The sequence below is a fragment of the Chelonoidis abingdonii genome, chromosome 3, assembly GCF_003597395.2.
Source record: "Chelonoidis abingdonii isolate Lonesome George chromosome 3, CheloAbing_2.0, whole genome shotgun sequence".
NCBI classification, from domain to species: domain Eukaryota; kingdom Metazoa; phylum Chordata; order Testudines; family Testudinidae; genus Chelonoidis; species Chelonoidis abingdonii.
This window is the reverse complement of record NC_133771.1, coordinates 140,133,314-140,158,611: the sequence shown is the minus strand read 5'-3', so window position 1 is coordinate 140,158,611 and position 25,298 is coordinate 140,133,314. Positions and strand designations below refer to the sequence as shown.

General features: G+C 46.1%; 1 protein-coding gene across 3 annotated transcripts in view; it reads left to right on the top strand.

Annotated features, from left to right (window-relative positions):
• The first annotated feature begins 2,629 nt into the window (after positions 1–2,629).
• Positions 2,630–25,298, top strand: part of GNG4 (G protein subunit gamma 4) — a 34,650-nt gene continuing 11,981 nt past the window's right edge. The window contains exons 1-2 of one of the 3 annotated variants that reach the window (XM_032797558.2): positions 2,630–2,715; positions 21,572–21,680. In XM_032797558.2, the coding sequence (XP_032653449.1) occupies positions 21,582–21,680 (99 nt within the window). In that variant the 5' untranslated portion in view covers positions 2,630–2,715; positions 21,572–21,581. Of the gene's footprint in view, positions 2,716–2,987; positions 3,159–13,691; positions 13,761–21,571; positions 21,681–25,298 lie in introns of those variants that run through there. The other 2 variants (XM_032797559.2, XM_032797560.2) reach the window with 2 other exon arrangements.

Sequence of the window (25,298 nt, the reverse complement as noted above, 5' to 3'; positions counted from 1 at the left end):
TAAACAAAGATTGTGAATGGCTTGCCAACTACAGAACCAGTTTCTCCTCCCTTGGTTTTCACACCTCAACTGCTAGAACAAGGCTTCATCCTCCCTGATTGAACTAACCTCATTATTTCTAGCTTGCTTGCTAGCATATATATACCTGCCCCTGGAAATTTCCACTACCTGCGTCTGACGAAGTGGGTATTCACCCACGAAAGCTTATAGTTAGAGGTCATGTGACTTACAGGCAGGGTGACCAGATGTCCCATTTTCATAGGGACAGTCCTCTTTTTGGAGACTTTTTCTTATATAGGCACCTATTACCTCCCAGCCCTGTCCCATTTTTTCACTGTTTCTATCTGGTCACACTACTTAGAGGGAAGATCATTTCCTCGGTTGGTTATCTCTTCCCTATTCTCTCCCTTTCCCTTCAACATTACTTACATTTTAAATTGAACTTTTTTTCCCCAGCTATTTCCTTTCTTTCCATTCTTACTTCCAAAACTTCACTGACACCCATCCAGCTCCATTTTCTTCTGTGCTGTTACAGGGGTACTACATAAGGCAAAATTTGCCATGAATTGGAAATTAGTTAATTTTTTTTAGTGCATCAGCCAGAATCAACACTAGCTTGGTATGTTGGCCCTTTCAGATTAAGGCCATTAAAGCCCACTTTTTAGCTTGGTCAGCTGATCTAACTAAATCCATCCAGAAACAAGAGGTCCCATTTTTACCAGGCCTGCCGATGTGGGGGGCAAAGGAGGCAATAGCCTGGGTAGGCCACAGGGCTCCTAGATGTGTGTGGGGTGCTGCCAGTGGTAGCGAAGGCAGCCAGCCAGGCATGTGGAAACTCTGGCCCTGCTGAAAGAGCAAGCACAGTAGGCAGCTCGCTGCCAGCACAGGTGCAGCATTGCCCAAATGTCAGGCGGACCGTGCCCATGAGTTGCGCACATGTGCACCAGCTGCTGCATGTGGTCCAGCTCCAGGCCCATGTGGTGAGGCTGGACCAGCAGCAGCAGGGGGCTTGCCATCTGCCCTCCCTGCACAAATCAAACCTTTACCATCCCTTTCTAGGGGGCCCATTGACTGTTCTGCCCTAGCGTCTGGAATTGCTGTTGGTGGGCCTGATTTTTACATAATTATTTATAGGTATAGAAGCATCCATTAAACACAAGAAATAATAGTGGTTGCTTGGGAAGTCTGTTCTGTGGGTGAATCCTGTGTCTCACTAAACATCTATCACTCTCAAAGCAGCTCATGGCTTGCTTACTCTATAAACTCACCTCCTGCTTGAGGTCTATATTTTTCTCACATACTTTAGAGTAGCCTTGTCTTTTCTGGTGTTTCTTGTGGGTGGATGGCTGCTCATGGTGCTCTGCATACAGCATAGGCCAAAGCACTCCCAGTGCTCCAGAGGGGTGCAGGATGAAGCTGGATTAACGCAGAGGAAAATGAGGAATATACCTAAGCCTAAAATGCAGCAGAGGATTTGAGATCAAGCTCCCTTATGTTCATCTGAGACACAGCAACCAGCTTGTGTCTGAGGGGCTGGCCCCAGGCTCTCAACTCCAGGCATTGTGACCTGGCATGCTAGCCCAACCCTCAGTAGTCCTGCAATTCTGTGCATTAGGGTGCAATACATGGAGTGAGGAGTGGGACCAGCTCCATCGGACAAAAGCTGCTGTTGCTGGGTGGGCTTATGCTCCAGGCCCTGGGCTACCCTTTGCACACGCCCAGGAGCAGTGTGGTTGCTTAGGGCCAGGTGATGGGTGGGTTAACTTAGGGTATGGCTACACTTGCAGCAGTACAGCACTGCCATGGGAGTGCTCCCGCGGCAGCACTTTGAAGTGCGAGTGTGGTCACAGCGCCAGCACTGGGGAGAGCTCTCCCAGTGCTGCACATACTCCACCTCCCTGTGGGGATTAGCTGCGCTCCCAGCGCTGAAGCACTGTTTACACTGGCGCTTTACAGCGCTGTAACTTGGTGTGCTCAGGGGGGTGTTTTTTCACACCCCTGAGTGACAAAGTTGCAGTGCTGTAAAGCACCAGTGTAGCCAAGGTCTCAGGCTGGCATGAAAAGGCCTTGCACTGCGAGTTTGAGTTACGCCATGCCTGAAGGAGAGCGTGCATATACACATACCCCCCTCTGTGCATGCCCTGCCTGACTAGGGTGACCAGATGTCCTGATTTTTGGGTCTTATTCTTATATAGGCTCCTCTTACCCCCTACCCCTGTTCCAATTTTTCACACTTGCTGCCTGGTCACCCTGTGCCTGAATGAGGACGCGCTTGTGCACAAACACCCCCATGGGAAGGGAAGAGGGGGTCCAGCCTACCCTTTGTCTAGCTTGAGCAGTACAGACCCAGCAGCTCCCTGAACAGGAGAGGCCGCAGAAGGCTAAACCAGCACGTGCTCTTCCCCCAACCGCCCCACCCCGCCCTCCCAATAAAATAGACTTTCCCAGGCAGCGCCTGGGATGCGCGTGCGCCGCGCACACTGGTCCCCAGGCAGTTGGCATTTGACTCGCGCTGCGCCGCCTCTAATGCACCTGGGGGACCTGCAGCGCGCGCGCCTCCTCTCGCCAGTCCGGGCTGCTGCGGGGGCTGAGCGGGGCGCGCGGGTCCCCTGGCTGGCGCGCGGAGCCCGCCCGCCCCGCCATGTGCCGCTCCCCGAGCCCGCCTGCTGGGGCGTGAGCCGCGCTGCAGTCTCCGAGCCTCCGCGGCGCCGGCAGGTGAGTGGCGGGGGCTGCGCGGTCCTGCCCAGCCGCTTGGCTTTGGGTGCGGAGCTCCGTGGGGCGAGGGGATGCTCCCGGCCCCGGCGGCAATGCTCGGTGCCCTGCCCGGGGCCGGCGCGCTGTGCTCGGGGGGTTGCTGGGAGCGTTACCGGAGGCAGCAGACGGAGCCTGAGTGGGGCACGGGTCCCTGTCTCCGGTGCGACCGAGGCGAGCGGGTCTGATTCGCCGCTGGTTCCGCCAAGGGCTGGGCCGGCGTGTGGAAAATGCCGGCCGCGCAGGAGCCAGCTGCTCTCCTTGCACTAACGAACGTGAAAGCGCTGGAAGAAGCCGCCTCCAGCCTCAGAAACCTCCAAGTGTCTTGATCTTACGTCAGCTCAGCGGGCCCCCTAGAAGCGTTTCCGAGCGGACCTTGGCATAGGGTTTGGGGGGCTTACTTGGAGGTGAGAGGCTGATCCCAAATCTTTGCCTATTTATTATAGTGAGTTGGAAGACCGTGAGCGACAGCGAATTGACTAGTCACCACCACTCTCAGTTCTTTACCTAGGTCTGTAAATGTTGTATGTAAACACTCAGTCCTAGCCTGGAGTCTAGCGCAGCTTCCAATTACTTGCTTTGCTCAATAGAAATGAGCTTGTTTGATGGTCAGTGAATTTTATTGACTAGGTAACTTGTATTTTTATGCAGTCCTGTTATTTTGTCGGGAGATGGGTGTAGGTTAGGACAGGAGGCCCCATGGTTATCAACTAGTGGCTGTTGTTTTGTTGTAACCATCTCAAAAGCCTCAAGTATTGCACATAAATTCTTTCCTTTTAAGTCTGGTTATTTGCCACTGTGGGCCAATGCCATACAGGTCCTTTAGTTCAGTGTGCTTCGCACTGCCTCTCCTAGCTGGTCCAGTGGACATACAGAAAAGTGCCTTTCTTTCTGTTAGACTCCAGGAGAAGCTCATGTCCGTGGAGGAAGAATTCTCGCTGTGAAACTGCTGTACTGGTGGCTATTTATTGTCATGGTGCTGTGAGCTATACCACATTTTGCAAACTGATTAAGAAAATGCACTTAAAACAGAAAATTCAAAGAGGTAACTTGGAAAATGTTCCATTCTGAGAAATATTCTGGGCTTCTAGTAGTCTTTTGTTAGCTTCAACTCATTGCAAGCTAATGAAAAATTGAAAAAGGAATTAGTCTGAAATAACCTAATCTCTTCGTATTTGTTTACAGAAGGGAACTTGTGAACACATAGCAATTTTATTTCTCTTGAATTTTAATTTAATGTTAAAAAAAAAAAAACAATAAAGGGCAAGATGATGTCCTCTTGAGTGGCCAAACCTAAACCTTGTGGGAGTTTAGGATCATCTGCACAGCAAATCTATGCCAATGCGCTGGTTCTGGATCCTGGCAGTGTGCTTCTGTTGGCCCTTTTGCTGCCAGGCATGTATGTATATGCTCGCCATGGTGGCTACTTGGATCCTGTGGAAAAGCTAGAAAGGTCTTCAAACTGTGGCTAGTCCAGTGATTTTCCAGATCCGCCTGACTTTTCCACTCCTTCCACTATGTCCCCAACCTGTCCTGTGTAATGTCCAACCCATTTCTTTGACATACCAAGATAACTCTGGGATTTGTGCCAGGAGGGTCACTTCTTGCGAGTGGAAAAAGAAAGGAGGGAGAAAACAACAATCTGGGCTATTATTTGTGACTTAGAATCCAGTCTAGAAAATACTTAGGTGTGTCAGTAGCTTTACCTCACATAAACAATCCTGTGTCAGTAGCTTTACCTCACATAAACAATCCTGTTAAGGCAATTACTGAACTTACATGAGTAAAATTTCTGTATGTGCAGAATTGGGCCCTTAAATAGCACTTTACAATGATGGTCTCAAGTTGCTTTACATACACTAATTAACTGAGCCTAAGAGCATCCCTTAGCCATAATAGCATCTTTTTGCGGACGTTTTGTTACCTCTCTTTGGGCTGGGTTGTACTTTTTACTGTCTTATTTTAGTAAATTAATAATAAATGTTAGAGTTCCATTTTCTCCAGCAAAAATGAGAAGAGGATAGAAAACCAGTTCGGCATCTTTTTCTCCTATAGGAAAAATGCAGGAATAAAATAAGGTTGGGAATGAAATAAAAATGCAGAGGAACTAAAATATAAAAAATGCTATAAATAGAAAACATTACAATAAAATAACTTTCATAATTATAGAGGAAAAGAACAGTTGTTACTCACACAAATAGGAAGCCTAATAAAATTAGGAGGTGAAAATAGCTGAAATGTGAAATATGAAAAAAAAAAACCTATGGAACAGAAACCAGAGACATTGGAAATACTGAACAATAAGAAAGCATGAAATAAAATAACCGTGTGCTTGCATTTTTAATTGTTTATGGAAAAAGATCAGAATGAGATTTTAAGTGAATTATATAAGAATTTGTACTTGTGAAATGATAGATTAATTCAGTCATATTTTAGATCCTGTGTTCTGAAAACAGGTGGAATCTGATAGAGGGCATGAGAAACCTGGAATTCCTGGAGGCTGTTGGTTGTGGTATTGGATATAGTAGTTGCCTAAGATGAAAACACTGGTGTTGAATTTTAATAAAATATTTTAATTATTTATGGATCACCCAAGCTGGAAAGCCTTCAAGTACCTAACAAAATAAAACAAACTCATTTCATTCCTAGGATTTTTATTTATTTATTTTTTGTGGACACTAGGTTGCACTGGCAAAGGCATATCCACATGTATACTCTATATAAAGTACTGGTTAAAAATACTAAGAGGAATTGGGTGCAGAGTGGAGATATTAGGGTGACCAGATGTCCTGATTTTATAGGGACAGTCCTGACTTTTGGGTGTTTTTCTTACATAGGCACCTATTGCCCCCCACCTCCTGTCACGATTTTTCACATTTGCTGTCTGGTCACCCTAGGAGATACTGATTTTAAAAAAGGAAAACATTGGGATACTCTGATGCTGATATCTTGGAACTTCCACAATTCTAAACAACTGTCTAACATTTCTCAGCTACCAGAAATTTTATTCTTCAAGTAATTTTACCTATGGGTGCTCCACTTCAGGATGTGTATGTGCTCATGCATTTTTGATCAGAGATTTTGTCAGCACTGCCCATGGGTCCACTCCTTCCTGGCCGCTCATCACCTCGACAGATGGATCCTGGAAGTGATTTCAACAGACTACTCCATTCAGTTCAGCTCCAGCTCTCTCCCGCTCTCGTGTCGCAGTGGTTCAGAATGGTAACTCTGGCAGCTGGAATGGTAATTCTCCCTCTGGAATTGGAAGATTAGTTTGTCTCTCTGGACCTTCAGGATGCTTATTTTCATATATCTATGCACTCTTCCCACAGATGTTTCGTTGGTGGTAGGGATCATTACCAATACTGCGTCCTACCCTTCAGCCTGTCCACCGCCCCAAGGATCTTTACAAAGGTTCTTAGCTGTTGCAGCCCATATCAGTCAAATGGAGATAATCCCATTTTCCTACCTGGCCAATTAGCTTCTGAAGGGTTGCTCATTTCTTGAGTGACAGTCAGCATCCAGCAAGGCTCTTTAGACCTCTGCCTTAATGCAAAAGTCTGCGCTCATACCCACAAAACGGACAAACTTCACAGGGGCTCCTCTAGACTCTACTATTGCCAGAGCATACTTACTCACAGGCAGGTTTGCTATGATACCCAGCCTCATTTCTACAATATAACAGAGCCCACAAACCTTCAGCTCCCAGGCCATGTGGCAGCCTGTAAATTCATACCATCCTTGGCAAGATTACACTCCCATTATCTTCAAGCCTGACTAAATAGTCTACACACCCAAAAAACACCGTCTGTCCAAGCAGGTATCAATACCCAGAAGGTCCTCAACTCCCTCAACGGGGGCGAAAAAACCCTAAAAGGTCTGTATGGGAGTACTGTTCTCAAATCTGCCTCCCCCAAAGATCACCACAGATGCCTCTCTGCCAGGTTGGGGCACTCACCTTCACTGACTTCACAGCTCAAGGCAAGGGGACTCCCCAGGAGATTGCTCTCCATATCAACATTTTAGACTCAGGGCAGTCCATTACACTTGCCATTGCTTTCTACAGCATATCTGGGACCCCTCAGTCAGACCCATGTTGGACAACAGAACAGCAATGTGTTATGTAAATTGTCAAGGAAGAGCAAGATCCCAGTTCTTGTGCACAGAATCCATAAAACTATGGAATGATGCATATTGCAGGACACAGAGAGATCAATGGTTTATCTATTGGGGTTATGGAACATAGTAGCAGTCTCCCTGAGCAGATTTTTGGGCCACGACTACAAGTGAGAGCTCATCGATGCAGTATTCCAGAAGATTTGCCTTATCTTGAGTCTTCTGGAAAGAAATCTGTTTGTGATGTCCTCCAGTGTGAAGTGCTGATGGTTCTGGTTGAGAGGAATATGCAGTCAGCATAGGTGCCGACTCCATGGGTACTCTGGAGCTGGAGCACCCCTGGGGGGAAAAATGAGTGCTTCGCACCCGCTGGCAGCCCCCCATCAGCTCCTCCCCCTCCCCCCGCGCCTCCTGCCCAGTGGCAGCCTCATCAATCAGTCCCTACCCCCAGCATCTCCCGCCCACTATGGATCAGCTGTTTAGTGGCGTGCAGGAGGCTCTGGGAGTGTAGGAGTGAGGGCAGGGACGTTCAGGGGAGGAAGTGGGAAGAGGCAGGGTGGAGTAGGGGCAGGGCCTGAGGAGGAGTGGGGGTCAAGCAGCCATCTGGGAAAGGACAAAGTCGGCGCTGGTGGCAGTTAGAACTAGCTGGGAGATACTGTAGTTATCCCTTCAGGAATCCCCTAATGCCTTTGCTCTTCAAAGTCCTGAACAAGTTGAAACAGGAGAGATCAATGGCCCGGAGTGGCAGATCTGTAGAAATTTTGATGGTGCCCAGAACCCACCCCGCCCCCCCCCCCCAAACTCCACCCCCCCAACCTGCCTAAGGCTCTGGGAGGGAATTTGGGTGTGAGGGAGGAGATCTGGGGTGTGGGCCCTGGGCTGGGGCAGGGGATTGGGATGCAGGACAGCTGAGAGGTTGGGCTCTGGAAGGGAGTTTGGGGGGGTCTGGGGTGCAGGCTCTGGGATGGAGTTTGGGTGCAGGCTCCAGGCAGGAGGTGGGGATATAGAAGGGATGAGGGGTGCAGGCTCTGGGAGGGAGTGCAGAGGGTTAGGGTGCAGTCTCTGGGAGTGAGTTTTGAGGCAGGAGGGGATGTGTGGGAAGGGAGTGGGGGGTGCAAGCTCTGGGACAGATTTTGGGGGCTGTGTGCAGGTTGGGGCAGGGGTTGGGGGTGCAGGAGGGTATGAGGGGTTCAGACTCTGGGAGTGAGTTTGGGTGTAGGCTCTGGGCTGGAGTGGGAGTGCAGGCTTTGGAAGGGAGTTTGGGGGCTGAATAGAGGGTGCAGGCTCTGAGAGGGAGTTTGGGGGCCAGAGGGGGCATGCAGGTTCTGGGAGCAGATGGGGAGGGGTGTGTGGCACTTACCTGGGGCTCCTAGGCAGAGCGGCCAGGAGTCTCCATGTGCTGCTACCCCCAGGCACTACCCTCACAGCTTTCCACTGGCCACTGGGGCACTTGGGGTGGGATACAGACCCACCCCGCCCAGGGGCTGCAGGGAGACACCTGAAGCCATGTGGAGTGAGCAGGCAGGAAGTCACTCAGCTCTGCTGCACTGCTAGTGGTGAGTGGGGGCCTCGAGCTGTTTTAAATGCCCCGGGAGATGTGGGGGGGGAGGGGAAGCACCTGGTAGCAAAAGGCGGGGCCGAGGGAGAGACCGGTACCTGCCTCAGACAGAGGTGGAGCTGGGCCCGTGGTGCCTGGGCACCAGGAATATTTCTGGTGCCCAGGCACCACAGGCCCATAGAACTCGCCGCCCATGTCAATGTCCATCCTCATAGCATCACCATGACCGAGGCAAGTATGGTTCCGAGAGCTCCTTTGACTGTCCTTGCAACCCACCTCTCCACTTTCCTCTGACAGCAGGTCTCCTTACCCGGGAGTCAGGAACCACGACTCACTGCCATCTCTTGTCGCTTAACCTCAGGGCGTGGCTACTTGATGCCTCTCTGGCGTAGGAAAGGACTGATCTCCAGATCTCCAAACAGTACTGTTCAATAGTAGAAAATCCACTACAAAGAAAACCTACCTGTAAAAAGTGAAAATCTTTTCAGACTCTGTGCTGCCTCTGAGCTATACCTCCTTGAGTCTCATTTTTCCAGCATGCCCTAGTCTGCAAAATTTGAAAACCACCGGATTATCTCTGAGCTAAGTTTAGGTTCACCTAGCTGCCTTTACAGCTTTTCACTCTGCCACCCCATTGAAGAGTTTTCAGTCTTCACTCACCCAACTACTGCAAGGTTCATTGAAGGCCTGTTAAACCTTTTTCCTGCTGTCGAGGAACATTATCCTCCATGGAACCTCAACATAGTTCTAAATGTGCTGAGAAAACCCGCATTTGAACCTATGAATAGCTGTTCCCTCCTTCATCTCTCTTTCAACATTTTGTTCTTTACAGATATCACCTTGGCTGTGAGGGTAGGAGAGCTAGGGGCCCTAGTGGGTGACTCACCATACACAGTGTTTTATCATAGAAAGGTGGCAGAGGTAGATTAAGGTTTTGTGGGGATCTGGGCCAGAGCAGGGGGCGGGGCCCTCTGTACTCCTGCCTGCAACCCCACCCGTGGCCCCACACCTTTCTGTCCCTTCTCCCCACCCCTGTTCTACCCACAGTCCAGCCCCATCCCACCTTGCCCCCCCCCACTACTGCCCTGCAATCCGTTTGCTCCTTTCTTCCCCCCGCATGGCCCCAAGACTGGAGAAGCTCTGTCCCCCCACCACAGCCTGGGGCCATGGCAGGGAGTGAGAGCTTCCCCCAGCCCTGAAGCTGCGGCTTGAGCTCCTCCAGTCCCGGGGCTGCAGCAGGAATCGGGACGTAGGGGCTTCCCTTGCCCTGCACATCCAGTGCTTCTACCAGGGCTCCATGCTTCTGCTGCCCTGCAGTGGATGTCTGCTGGGGATGGTGTGCCCATCTTTCTGGAGCCCCCTAATTGGCTGGGAGCATGGCCCCATGGGCCCGTTAGCAATCCATCAATGAAAGGTGATATGTCCAGACTCTTGTTTTCTACCTAAGGTATATCTTTAGAGTTCCACATTAAGACATCCATTTAATGGTGTTTTACCCCAAATGTCACTCTTAGAGGGAGGCTAGTCTCCGATCACTAGATGCAAGACTTGCTTTTTACCTCAACAGGACTGAGCCCTTCAGGGCTTCTCTTTGACTTTTCATCTCTATCACAGAACGAATGAAGGCACCTAATCTGTAAAGACTATAATAATAAATAGAAGCTGGGAATGGATGACAGGATGGATCACTTGATGATTACCTATTCTGTTCATTCCCTCTGGGGCACCTGGCATTGGCCACTGTTGGAAGATAGGATACTGGGCTAGATGGACCTTTGGTCTGACCTAGTATGGCTATTTTATGTTAAATATATGTCAGGGTGCATATTAGTCTGTTATAAAGCCCTGCTGGAGTGATTGCTCATTCCACCTGTTCCCAGTCTACCTTTGTAGCCTTACTGAAGTACATATCCCTCTCGGATATTTGTAAAGCTGCTACTTGCTCATTGGTGCATGCTTTTTTTCACAGCACTGTGCATGCTTCCAGAGCTGACGTGGCTTTTGGTATCACTGTTCTGTGCTCTGTTATAAATCTGCCTCTTCAGCACATACTTCCATAATAGAGGTTCTGCTCAGGAATCTCCTGAAGTGGAGCTCCCATAGGAACAATTTCTCAAAGAAGAGGTTACTTATACAGTAACCAGAGTTCTTTGAGATGTTTTGTCCCTATGGATGCTCCATTAACCACTCTCCTTCCACTCTGCTTCAGCGTCATTCTTGGACTTCAGGGTTGAGAAGGAACTGGAATGGCAGTGGGCCCACTATTCCCTATATATACTCACACCAGGCATGAGTAGGGCACAGGCACAGACCAGTGGACATTGCTGGCAAAAGCCATGATCAAGAGTGCATGCACATTCTGAAATGGAGCATCCATAGGGATAAAGCATCTCAAAGAGCTTCAGTTATCATGCAAGGTAAGTAACATCTCTTTGCTATCATCTTGCCACATTTAGGATCAATGATGGTACAAGAATGAGTCTGAGAAACGTTTCTGTTTGCATTCTGCAACCCCTCTGTAGTGATGGTTTTTGGAAGTTACTATATGATAAGAAAATTATACTTTCAGTGCTAGCAGCATGGTCCTGCTATGCATATCCTTTACCTCTTCTGTGGGCAGTTAACAATGGTGCCAGTTAGCTGTGCCTTAGCAGGTGGGGAGTTTAATGCTAGGCAGTTGGGTTTTTTTTTTTTTGTCACATGTAACTGTGGAGAAGGGGAGACAGTAGAATAATTCTGTCTTACCTGAAATTGTTCTGTACATAGGATAAGTGTGGTCAGAGTAAGACCCAGTTTAAAGGGAGGTGCCCCTCCCACCGCTGTGCACAGGGGGGCAGGGAAGAATGTATGGTATAGACTGGGGAGATAGCGTAGATAGTGAATATTATAGTGTGGTGATTTCGGATTTACATATTTTTGTCATGCTTCTGTTGTGTATAATGTGTCTGCAACAGCAAACCTTCTAACTCTTGTTTCTGTGAGTCCCTTCAGTATGTTTATACTTCATCACACAACTGTAAGACTCTAGTTTGGCTGTTCATTCTCCTAATGCAATAGGGATTTCCTTGCAGTGTTGGGCCTGAGTTGCAAACCATTATCCGTATGAATAATCTTATCTCATATGGCCGCTGTCCAGTCTCATTGAAATAAACAGGACTACTTGTATGAAAAAAAGTTAGCATGGCTGGGCTTAGTCCTAGTCTTCTGCATGGCCCAATAAATTATAGAACTGGCTTGAGAAAAGAAATCTACTCCTTGCCGCAAACAATAAAACTAAAAATGTATTGAGCTTTGTCCCTAAGGACACTACAGATGTAGATTGGCAAGTGTTGAAGACAGTAAAGTTATGGGCCTCTGAAGGAAAGCCACAGCTCCCAAACTCTTAAGACTATCCTACATGACCTTTAATAATTCCAGCCCAACCAATCTCAGTTGTTGCAAGAAGACATAAGTAAATAGATGGCTTCTTAGATCTAGTTCTGTAGCACACTCGCTTGGTTTAAGATTGTATTCTGAAGCAGAGGAAAATTTGTACAATGGCTTCAAATCTTCCTTTTTTTAATACAGCTTATCTGAAAACCAGTGATGCTGCATATTTAAAATGACAAAGCCCTTGCAATGAAGAGATGACCAGCTAAATTTTCCTTGTTTGTTAAAATATAGACGGCATGCTATATAATTACTGAATAAGAAGTATTTATCAAGCTCTGTAAATGTGCATGGTGCCCCAAAAAACATGGAGGGCCAGATTTTACACTCAAATATTTGTCCAATTCCTGCTAACATCAGAGCAGAATTTGGCCTTTGATGCACCATTTGGTACAATTTGATCCCTCAAAAGAAAAAAAAAATGTTCTTCAGAAGCACCAGAGATTAGTCATCTTTGGCAAGGATGAGTTAGCAGCATCCAGAAAAATATGAGGCAGAAAAATAATCCCCTTTAGGTGGATGGCAGAATGTTATCATGGAGCTTCCAGGAGACCCCTACAACATGTCAAAAGGAAGGCATTGGGGAACAGCTGCTTGATGTGATATGCTAACCAACAAAACATCCTCTTGACTGAAAAAGGCCATATCAAAAATGCCAGTTTACCACACTAACAAAGGTATAGAGACCTAGATTATTTACATCAGGGCATGGGAAACAACATAAACATGATATGCTGGACATGGAGCTACTGCATAGTCTAAGAATACTGATAAGTAATAATGGATATGAATAGAATAAGGGTCCGTCTATGCAGTACTTTGGAGTGAGCCTCCTACCCCAAGTCAACAGACTTGGGCTAGCAGGACTCATGCTTGCTCTTTAAAAATAGCAATGTATACTCCTGAGGGAATTCTGAGCCACTGCGCAATGCAGGATTTGCAGAAATTAATGTTGAGTGTGCAGAATTTCCTTTTTTCCCCACAGAAGTGGGCTGCAGAGATGTTGGCTGCCACTAGCTTGCAAACAGAAGACAAGGTCAGGGGGAGAGAACTGAAGGGTTCCTAGCAGTTGCGGTTCCCAGCACACCCTGAAGGAAGGAGGCAGCGGTATGCAGGAAACTCTGTGCAAGCATGGGACTCAGCTGCAGGCTGTTTCTTACTCTGGATCCCTGGGCTCTAGGAGGGTAGGGTCTGTGAGTGTCTGGCCAGGAGTGGGGCAGCAGGGCTCTGCGGGATAGGGGGTGTGAGTGCTGGGGCAGGGTGTGTGTGTGGCTGGCCTCTGGATGGGGCAGAGGGTGTGAGTGTCTGGACTGAGGGAGCCCCACAGCTTGGAGGGGTGCTCTGGCAGGGCTCTGCAGGGGAGGGAGAAGAGAAGCAGGAACTGAGTTGTCATAGGGGTTTCTTTAATTCTCTGCTCCTGGGGAAATTTTTCTGTGTGTCTGTATTGTCACAGACATACTTGCTGACATTTATTTTGAAATAAATTACCAGAATAATTGAAACTGGCATGAATATATAGTGTTATTTTGACAAATAAAATTTGCAGAATTTTAAAATATTGTGCACAGAATTTTTTATTTTTTTTAGCGCAGAATTCCCCCAGGAGTAGGAGTTGCAGCTCGGGCTGGAACTCTCTCTCTCAAGCCCACAACGGCTCTTCCCCCATGCCCCCCGACTTCAGTTCCTGAGCTCCAGCCCAATCCTCAACTTCAAAAGTGCTGTCTATATGACTGTAAATGAAGATGGTTTATGGTTTTAAAGTCTGTGTTCTGTAGCATCATTTTTTTTCTAAATAAAATATTACTTTGCTTTAAGGAGGCTGTTTGGTTACTGGATACCAGTCATTGCTCCCTGAGGAAACAGAACTGCAGGATCTGAGCCTGTCAGATATGCTGAGATAATCATTGTTAGTACCAGGGGATGCAGTCCAAAGCCCAGTCTGAGCGTGGAAGAATCGTGGGATTTTACCCTAACAAAGATGATAGCTGGGGATTAGTTGGGGATTGGTCCTGCTTTGAGCAGGGGATTGGACTAGACCTCCTGAGGTCCCTTCCAACCCTGATATTCTATGATTCTGTGATTCTAGAGGCTTGGGACCCGAATGGGGTCCACTTGAAGAGACCAAGAGTGATCAGAGGTGCAATTGGCCTAATAACTTCGTGCACCTGGAACTGAGGGAAACCGTACTGTGAAGTTACTTGGTGAGAACTGTGTTTAATTTTTAGAGGAGTTCAAAAAGAGATTGGACACATGAATAGATAACAAGGTTTACCACCTTCTGTGACACCTCTGGCCCTAGCCACTGAGTGTCCCAAAACAGCATAGTGGAATAGACCAAGTAGGAACGTCTTATGTTTCTATTGTTCTACTGTACCAGTTCTTGCTTTCAGAAAATCTTGCCTTTTCAGAGTACTGAGAAGGGTGTGCTGTGTGTGACACCACCGTAAGGCTTAGGGACAGATTTTAAAAAGTGTTTTGGCACTTAGCAGATTTTCAAGAGTGCCTAGGCAACTATATTTGAATCATTAGATGCCTAAATATCTTTCAAAATCAGAGCTAGAAATAGTACCGTGCCTTCCAGCTATGATCAGCCAGTGAGCTCTGGTGGTGTGATATAATGCTTGTACAGGAAGACACAGAGTTATAGGTTGGGTGAGTGAATTTCTGAAAAAACAGTTGGAACCAGAATTAGCTGATTTTCTCATGCCATTTAATTCAGCTGAGTTTAAATGACTTTTTTATTATTCAAATAAAATTTTGCTTTCTAGTTTTGTCTCAGGACTTAAGTGCTATGGCAGGGGTCAGCAACCTTTCAGAAGTGGTGTGCCGAGTCTTCATTTATTCACTCTAATTTCTGGTTTCACGTGCCAGTAATACATTTTAACGTTTTTAGAAGGTCTCTTTCTATAAGTCTATAATATATAACTAAACTATTGTTGTATGTAAAGTAACTAAGATTTTTAAAATGTATAAGAAGCTTCATTTAAAATTAAATTAAAATGCAGATCCCCCCCACACTGGTGGCCAGGACCCAGGCAGTGTGAGTGCCACTGAAAATCAGCTCGTGTGCTGCCTTTGGCACGCGTTCCATAGGTTGCCTTCCCCTGTGCTATGGCAAAAAAATATAGAAATGGATCTGCCTCTTCTATCATCTAGCCAACAGAGAATCGAAACAAAATGAAGATTATCTGCTACCAGTGGACAAAACAATGACAGGAAACAGTTGCTTATGACCCTGTAATATTATGTTGCATATCATTCTTTGTACTTGTAAGCACTTTATATTCCTACATCTCATAGTGCTTTACAAACAAGGGTATATAGCCTTATCTCCCCTTTTACAGATGGGGAAACTGAGGCATGGAGGTCAAGGGATTTGGAAGGAGCAGATCCTGTACAGAGTTGGGATTTAGAGCGCTGTTCTCCGAGACTCAGTCCAGCATTGAACCCACTGGATCATGCTGCTGTATAAGCAGAAAAGCCAACTTGAATCTAAAAGTTTGTCACATATTATGGAACCACTTGGAGTTCTTTCTTACACATTTTGACTTCCAAAGCAGTGCATTTCATTTGAGGAGGGAGCCACCTCATCCAAATGGGTAATCTTGTACTTCGTGAGCAATAAAGGCAGTAGGATGTAAGAAAAGGCCAAGGGACTAGGAGAAAAGTTTGCTTGCTTTTTTGTTTTAATTTGTTAGCTAACAGTTTTACTAACTCCTTTAAGAACCCTGGCATAGACATGGCAAGTTGTATTTTAACATGTAGCTAGTCAAGGTGAACCCAGGAGAGGAGTCTAGCATTCATTTCAGGCGACTAACACATGTTTCAATACAACATGACTACAGTGTTGCCTTTTTAAAAGGCCCTTGACTTCTTGAGATGCAACTGATACAATTTAATAGTATTTTTTTCCCAGATGCTGGTGTTAACTAATATTGATAATGGTACGTGGCTCCTCCTGACCTTATTGATGAATATGGTGCACCTTCACTGCCTATCTCTGATTGGGATGGGGGCGCTGCCATTGCCAACCATCCATTCACTTGCTTTACTCAAAGTTCTGTCCACTCCAAATGACTTGTTGTGATGCTTGTATTCTGCCACTCCAGCCTATTGCACAGATCCACAATCCCGCAAAGAGGCTATGGAGAGAATGGGAAACAGTACTTGTGCAGTCTTTATCCCTTTGCATTTCGTGAAATCCAAACTACTAAAAAGCTGTGCCCCTTGCTTTTTGAAATCTAACTTTTAGTTGATTTTGCCATCCCATTAGGTGCAATTGCACTCCATAGACCCCCTAATAATCTTATAAGATTCAGCATTACTCAACTGTAGGGTTTTCTATGTAGCTGGTGTTCAGCATCCTATTATTTGAGTGCCTTTTTGGTAGTCAGTTGCTGAGATGCAAATGCACAAATAAGACTTGCCTAATTCAGAATTCTTAAGTGTATAAACTGGTGCTCTCATTAATTGGTTTGGTTCTTTGCTATGAACCATTTATATAATTCATTCTTTACTTACATGATTATGTCTCTGTTTTGTACTTTTTCGTACTTCACGTGTGTAACTGATATTCAGCATACCAATGGTTTAATTATGCTATTTGAATTTCACAGAGTGAAGTCTTCATATTCATTTAAGTGTTTGCTATTTGACTGAGTACCTAAAGTTTACTACTTAATGTGATAGCTCATAAGATTTAGGCCAAAGTTTTTATACAACCCACCTCCCACTCATCCCCTGTGTTCCCTCTCTTTTTTCCCCACATATGTGCAGAATGAATTTTATGTGCACCAATATGAAGGTGATGTTTGACACATCGCCTTCATATTGGTGCACATAACAAAATTCATTGGGTGTGGAGCTGAGGGGTTCAGAGTGTGGGAGGGGGTTCAGGGCTGGGGCAGAGGGTTGGGGTGCAGGGTTGTGAGGGCTCTGGGATGGGGATGAAGGGTTTGGGGTGCAGGAGGGTGCTCTGGGAGGGATAGAAGACTCCCCCCAGCACTCTCTTCCCATTACAGCACCTGGGCTGGGGGGAAGAGGCGCCTCTCCCCACTGCAGGAGCTCCAGGGCTGGGGCCATGGTATAGGTGCTCCTCCCCTGGCCATGGCTGGGCTGGTGCTGAATTGGGGGAGCATTTCCCCCATAGCTGCCAACTTTCTGGAGCACCCACAGAAAAATTAGTGGGTGCTACTGATGAGCAGCACCCATCAGCAAACAAGTTCCCCCCACCTCGCAGCATACCCACTGACCAACTCCTCTCCTCCCTCCCAGCACCTTCTGTTTGCCGGCAGCCCTGCTAACCAACTCCTCTCTCTCCCCCTCCCAGTGCCTCTGGTCTGCTGCAAACAGCTGTTTCACAGTGTGTAGGAAGCTCTGGGTGGGAGGAGGTGAGGAAGAGGACTTAGGGGAAGGGCCTGAGCACCATCTGGCTAGAGGGGAAGTCAGCACCTATGGTGTGCCCCTTCCTTGGCCGTGACAGGTCGGCTGAGTGGGTTCCCTGAGTGCCTGCACCATGCTAGAATCATACAATATCAGGGTTGGAAGGGGCCTCAGGAGGTCATTTAATCCAACCAGGACCAATCCCCAGACAGATTTTTGCCCAGATCCCTAAATGGCCCCCTCAAGGATTGAACTCACAACTCTGGGTTTAGTAGGCCAATGCTCAAACCACTGAACTATGCCTCCCACATAGACTCCTGTGTATCTTACAGGGAAGTTAGCCCCCCCCCCCGCCCCCCCGATCATCCACTTCTCACCCACAAATGCCTGTATATTATATTTACTCATCATTTGACTTCTATATTTGATTTTTCTGCTCCATGGGGCAGGAAACTTGGTTCACTTTATATCTATAAAGTGCCATGCACATCTATGGCCTTTATACAAATATATATTTTCTGATTGGGACATTGCCACCATTACAGTAGATCTCATCAGATGTCAATACTAATGCACCTGAAATCCAGAGCACCCCTTAATACTTGAATCTGATCCAGTTGTAGTTAGTTGGAGTCTTTCCACTGATTTCAATGGAAGTTGGATTAGGTCTTATATTGTACGCAGAATTTTTTTTTTAAATTCTCCATATTTTATTTGCCAAAATAACACAATATAATCATACCAGTTTCAATTTTCGGTAATTTATTTTGCAGTATGGGTCAGCAAGTATGTCTGTAACAATACAGACAACAAAAGAGATTCAGGACAAATAGATTCCTTACTAGGCATATTAATACAGAACCTGAAATAATAATTCATTTAAACTACACTACAGAATTGTATTTCCCACACCCCTCAGAAGCAGTACAAAGGCTTGGGGGAGGTAGAGGTAACAGAGGAGTTGAGGGAGAGGGAAGTAAATTGTTGGAAAGGAGCCTGGGTGTGAACTTGGAGGGCTGTTGGGTATGGGTGGGAACAGTATGAAACCGGTTTTCTGGGGGGCAAGATTGTTAGAGAGCGTCCCCCATGCAGAATCTGGCTGATCCCTAGCCTCTCCCATTCAGTCAGGCACATCTGACCCTGTCCCCATGTGTCCCTGTACCCCTCCATGTGTCCTTGTAGCCTCTGTCGACATATGTCCCAACATCCACTCCCCCCATCCCTATGTGGCTCTGTACCCCTCTCCCGTCCCTATCTTGCCCTGCATCCCCACTCAGCCACCCCCATCCCCATATAGATCTGCTCCCCCTCCCCCATCACCATGTGGCCCTGCACCTCCCTCACCCCTGTAGCCCTGCGCCTCCACTCCCATTTAGTCCCTGCCCCAATCTGTCCTCCCCCACTAGCCCTTATGAGCTCCTGTCTGACATTCCCCAGCACCCCATGCTGTCTATTTCCCCTTGGCCTGCAGGGCCGGCTCTAGATTTTTTGCCGCCCCAAGCAACACCACCACCAACAACAAAAAACCTCTGAAAGTACAACTGCCGAAGCCAAAAAAAAACCCTTCCAGAATGCCACCCCTGGAATTATGCAGCCCCAAGCACCTGCTTGGTTTGCTGGTGCCTAGAGCCGGTCCTGCTGGCTTGACAGATGCTGCGAAGAAGGGAGGCTCTTTCTCTTCCCTTGCTGGCCGGGAGCTGTTGCTGTGTTCTATTGCAGAAGGCATAACTGCAGAAGTTATTTTCTGCTGTGAGCTGCTGCTGTTCTTGCACCACAGTGCCCTGTGGTGGGCAAAAGGCAGAACTGAAGCAACATTTCCGCACAAGCTTATTTCTGCTCAAAAACTTAAAAATGTGTGGCTCATTAATTATGCATGTGGAGTAGCACAGAATTCCTCCTGGAGTATAATTTTACTGAACTGTATGCAAATTGGGGGACTTGGATAAAACTACCTAAGCACACTTACATTTGTGACTTCTAATCAAGACTTGAAGCCAGGTTTCTAGAGATGACATAGTGAATTGTTGTATTGCACAAAACATACCCTCCTTCTCCTACACCCCCCACACGGAGTCACTGCCAGCTTCCCCATTGCACCCTGACTTGCCCCACAACTGTCCCTTTTCCCCAAAATTGGGCTGCATCCCCTTCCTTCCCCAGAGTGCAGGAGGGCAGTTTCTGGGCATTTCCACTGGCAGAGGGTGTGGCAGCCAGCACTGACAAGCCCCACTGTCACCGCCCACCCTGCTCCCAGGGACCACAGACAACCAATCCCCACCGTGAAGAGCAGGGTCAAGACAGTGCCCAGGAGCCCCTGGGCATCATGTTCACTGGGGGGCTGCCCCCAGCTCCCTACCACTCTAGGAGAGTGGGGGAGACTCAGGGGTAGGGGGAGCCAGGAGCTCAGCGGGATTAATGCCAGGAACCCTCTCCCTGCACCAGACCGTTTCCTTACTTGGAGTTTCTTTTTGGTCAGCTCAGACCACTTCAGCTGGGGTGGCTGGTAGCATGGTGTGGGGCATTCTGGGACTAGTAGTGCAGCTGGCAGCACAAGTCCCAGGCCCCAGCGGAACACAGTGGCGTGCAAACTACAGGGGGTTCCCAGTCCCTTTTTCATCTGCACACTGTGCTTCCCAGCCTGCTGAGTGTTTCAGTTGGCAGGGAAGTTGCTGACTCTTCACATTGCTGGGCTGTGGCCCAGGCTGAATTAACCCTTTGTGGGCTCCTTCCAAGTGTGGGCTTGGACCCACAGTGCCACCGGAGCCATGGTAAACCCAGTACTTAGTACGCTAAATACCACAAGAACTACTATGTGGGTGAAACAAAACAATCACTATACTGACAGAAAAATGATAAAAGATAAAAACACCATATCGCCTGTTGATGAACACTCCCATATGTGACCTCTGTCGTCATCCTCAGAGGAAACCTGCACAACACTTTCAAAAGACGGGTCTGGAAGCTTAAATTGGTAGTGTTGCTAGACACTAAAAATCACAGACCCGAAAACAGTGGATTTATGGCTTATTACAACAATCTGTAACCTATTAACCATCTGTCCTGTGATTGCACAGGTGTTAACTACCCACTTCACCATGAATGGTTTCTTGCAACATGTGTTAACTCTTTATGCTGAACAATCTATTTCACCTTGTCTTTGGCTGTGACACGGAGTACATTTCCCTGACGTGAAGAAGAGCTCTGTATAAACTCAAAGCTTCTCTCTCTCACCAACAGAAGTTCGTCCAATAAAAGATTCTACCTTACCCATCTTATCTTTGTTACCTTCATAGTTGATACATAACTATTTGCTTTTTAAAAGCAGGGTAATTCCTACACTTAATGGGGGTTTGTTTTGTGTTTAGGCTAGTAAAGTACATATCCCAATCATGGAAACCGTAAAAAAACCGGGAAATAAGCAGTTAAGTCTTTGAGCATAAGAACGGCCATACTGGGTCATACCAAAGGTCCATCTAGCCCAGTATCTTGTCTTCCAACAGTGGCCACAGCCAGGTGCCACAGAGGGAATGAACAGAACAGGTAATCATCAAATGATTCATCCCCTGTCACCCATTCCCAGCTTCTGGCAAACAGCGGCTAGGGACATCATCCCTGCCCAACCTGGCTAATAGCCACTGATGAACCTATACTGCTTGAACTTATCTAGTTGAACGCGCCAGCTACACTCAACTCCTTAATTCCCTTTACAATCTTGATTGCCTCTGTTCCACTACTCTTATCTCTAGTACGCTTCCTGAACAGCCTTTGAGCAGTCTTAACTATTACTGTTCTTATTGCTTAAAAAGTCATCTGTTTTGATGACTGATATCAGGATGGTGTGGCTTTCATAAATCATATGTACAACAGATCTGTATGTGGCTTTGTATTTGTGTGTAAGTGAGGCCTGGAATAAAATTGCAAATGGTGGTTGAGATGTATTTGTGTTATGTGAATGGATGATCTGTGTTGGCAATCTAAATTACGCAGTTTCTGTGTAGAAACTTGCATTTGTGATTTGGCATATTAGTTATGCTCAGAGTTGTGGTTGAGGGTGCAAATATGTGGGGAGGATGGTAGATGATGAACAGGGGAATTGAGTATAGATGGATTGGTGAACAACTACTGGTACTTATTTTGTCATCTTATGTGGTTTACATTTGTAGTTATGTAGTCTAGCAGTGGTAACTTCACATTTAATTTTATTTTTTTAGTCTAGGGAGAGTTAATTGTAGTCTGATCGCTGTATTACATTAGATAAGTGTACTCCTAACCAAGCCTATAAGAATTTGTTTAGGAAAGCATCTTTTCAAATGCTTTAACCTTTGATTTTTCTAGGGAAAACAGAATGAAGGAAATCATGTCTAATAACAACACAACCAATATATCTCAAGCAAGAAAAGCTGTGGAGCAGTTAAAAATGGAAGCATACATGGACAGGATAAAGGTAAATTGAGTCAATGTTGTTCTGAAATTGCCCTTTACTTTTGTGTAGTAAAATTTCACCTTCAAGAAAATCCTTAACTGAGTACTTTGCAATGTGGTATATGAAATAATGTTCAAAGAATAATAACATGAAAAAACTGTGGCTTATAATTGATTCCTTCTGACTTGAAGCAGGGTACTTCTCAAAGGACTGATGCCCAGCCTCCTTTATTTTGGTGGGCAGTGTACATCAGCAAATAATAACAGGTGAAAAAAAGTACTTGCATCTCTAACTCCCTGGTCTGCACCTACAATCAGGTGGTTTGAGGCACTGGTACTCAGATTTGCTCCTGCAGTTAAATGTAGGTGCATTATCCTAACCCGGCAGGAAGAAAGACAAGATTCAAGGGATATGGATTAATAAGGTTAATACACATTCATCAAAAAATCATATAGTGTAGGTCGTCATTCTTTCCTTAATCATTCTCACCTATTTGGAAGGGCTGTCATCAGCTCTGCTCAACCCACCCATTGCTTACACCCCACCACCCTCCGCCCTATGAGGGTGAAAGGAGGTAGGGGGGTCGTCTCATTGCTGTACTAGACGTTAGGAATGCCAACTCCCTTCCCCCAGATTCCCAACTCCAATTTATCAGGGAACTGGACCCCTTATGGAATGAGGACCTGCACCAGATAGCTGATAAGTTGCAAGAACTTGACCTACCCTCATTAAATACCCCACTGGGGCCCTGACCTGCTGTAAGGAAGACGAAAAAACATCCTGCCTCACCCAATCTGCCAATGAGTGAAAAATTCCTTCTCAGCCCCAAAGAAAAAAGCAACTAGTGCAGTGCCCACAACTGATCATAAAACTCAGAGCTCCTTTGATCCCATGGGTGGGGAGGGTGAGTGATCTGGTCCATGGTGAGAGAGATTGTCTGGAGCAATGGTTCTCAAATTTTTGTACTGGTGACCCCTTTCACATAGCAAGCCTCTGAGTGCGACTCCCTTATAAATTAAAAACACTTTTTAAAATGTATTTAACACCATTATAAATGCTGGAGGCAAAGCGGGGTTTAGGGTGGAGGCTGACAGCTTGCGACCCCCCATGTAATAACCTCACGACCCCTGAGGGGTCCCAACCCCCATTTTGAGAACCCCTGGTCTGGAGAGAACTGTCTATAAATACCTTCCCTCCTACAATACACAAGATGGTTGGCATCCCACCTGAGTCAGCCTCATACAGTTGCCCTTGGCTAAGGTAACTGTCCTCTTTGCACTCACCTCGTAATCAATTGGGCAGGGGGGGCTTAAAGGAGCCACAAGCCCTTTTCTTCCTGATGGCAGGACAAAGCCCAACAGCATTTGGGTTGAAGTGAAAGCAGTTTCTGCAGTTGCAGATTGCATCAATGGTAAAGGAGGCTGTCCTTTAGAACATTTTGGCCCTTAGAATTTGCATCACTCTTGTAAATCACTGTTCTGTCATTCTGTGTTACCGCTGAACATAGATGAAACACAAAATACGCAATCAATTTCACCTTTATTTTGTTCAGCTGAGGTCATTGCGCTAGGGAATTAAGTTGAATGATCCATTCTGGCTTCTCCAGATTTGTCTGCATCTGATATTTGAGGACATCTTTTTGTGGGTTAAATATTACACTTTTAAGTGTATTTGTTAAGTATGTGGGGTGAAGAGATTATATTTGTTAGAAATTTTCATATTTTTTTAACTAAAAAGTGTAGAATTATTACTCTTCATTTCTTCCTATGTCTTCCGTTAGGCCAAGTTTTTCAAAAGCGACAAGTTGGGCATCCAGAATCACTAGTCACCTTAGAAGGGCCTGGATTTTCAAGGGCTTGTACTCAGCACTCTGAAAATCAGCTTCCTTTTAAGATGTCATGTTGCACGCACAATCACTAATCGCTATGTCTGAAAAACATATCCTTCAGTAAATAAAGGATGAGAGGGAAGAGAAAGGAATGTTTTTAAGCAAGTCCACTTCAGTTTAATCAATTTTTTCTCCAATCAACCATTTTACAAATTTCATCATACATTTTGTGTGTTTCTTATGTTCCTCGTGTGCAAGAGTACAATAAACGTTTGCATTGCAAGAAGTTAATTTTAATAGGCTCTAATTTCTTAAATATGCAACCTGCACTTGAATAGAATATTTTAAAATAATCCATTGGGTAAATGAGGGTTACTTTTTCTGTTTAGTTATTGCATAGCATGATCTAGAATAATCTTTGAATTGCTAGCATATAACTTTCCTATAATCAGTAATATTTATTTACCCTTCACATGGAATGGTGATACCTGGAAAATATTTGTATATACATATTTTCCCTATTTTTTGTAAAGACCTGAAGCAAATGCTTACTGTCTAGCTCCCATTCCAGAAAAATGTAGAGATGTTAAAGATGTTGTTTCTTACTAACTGATAAGTATTATAAAGAAGATAGTTATCAATTATTCTCCATGTCCGCTATAGGTAGGACAAGAAGTTATTGGCGTAATCTACAGCAAAGGAGATCTTAGGTTTGGTATTAGGGAAAAACTTTCTAACTACAAGGGTAGTTAAGCTCTGGAATAGACTTCCAAGAGAAATTGTAGAATCCCCATCACTGGAGGTTTTAAGAATAGCTTGGACAAACACGTGTCAAGAATGGTCTGTTTACTTGGTCCTGCCTCAGTGCAGGGTGTCAGACTAGAGTGTAGGTGGTGTGACTTAGTGGTCAGAACAGGAATCTGGCCTAATGGCTGGGGCAAAATCAGAGGACAAGATAATGGTCAGAGTTGGAAGTCAGAATAGAACCAAAGGGCAGAGCTAGAGTCATGGTCAGTAGACAAGCCAGTGGTCAGAGACAGGAGTTCTGAAGAAGGAAGAGGCTAAGGCTGTAGTGGGGCATGTCATGGTATCAACCCCCACTCTGAACCTTAGTGTCCAAAAGATGGGGTACTAGCATGAACCCCCCTAAGCTTAATTACTCCCTTAGAAATGATAGAGCTGCCACCACCCAAAAATATAGTGTTTTGGGGCACTATCTGGCCCCTAAACCCTTCCCTGGGGACCCCAAGACCCAAAACCCCTTGGGTCTCACAACAAAGGGAAAAAAACCATTCCCCCCTCCTTTCTTCCTCCCAGATTCTCCCCTCCCTGGGTAACACTCGGAGATCCCTGTGATTCAAATCCTTGAATCTTAAAACAGAGAGGAAATTCACCTGCCCCGCCTTCTCTCCCCCTACCAGACTCTCCCTGAGAGAGAGAGAGAGTAATCTTAACCCAGAGAGAAATCAGGCTTTTCCTCCCCCCTTTCTCTCCTTCCTCCCACCAATTCCCTGGTGAGTGCAGACTCCCTCCCCTTGGGTCTTACACAAGATAACCAAAAAATCAATCAGGTTCTTAAAAAGAAAAGCTTTTAATAAAAGAAAGAAAAAAGTAAAAGTTGTCTCTGTAAAATCAAGATGGAAATGTTACAGCTTATAGACACCAGGGAGAATCCTCCCCCCAGCACAAATACAAGTTGCAGCAACAGAGATACAATCTTTCCAGCAAATACACATTTGCAAATAAAGAAAACAAACAAAAAGACTAAACCGCCTTTCTAACTGGTACTTACTAAATTGAACAGAAGAGGC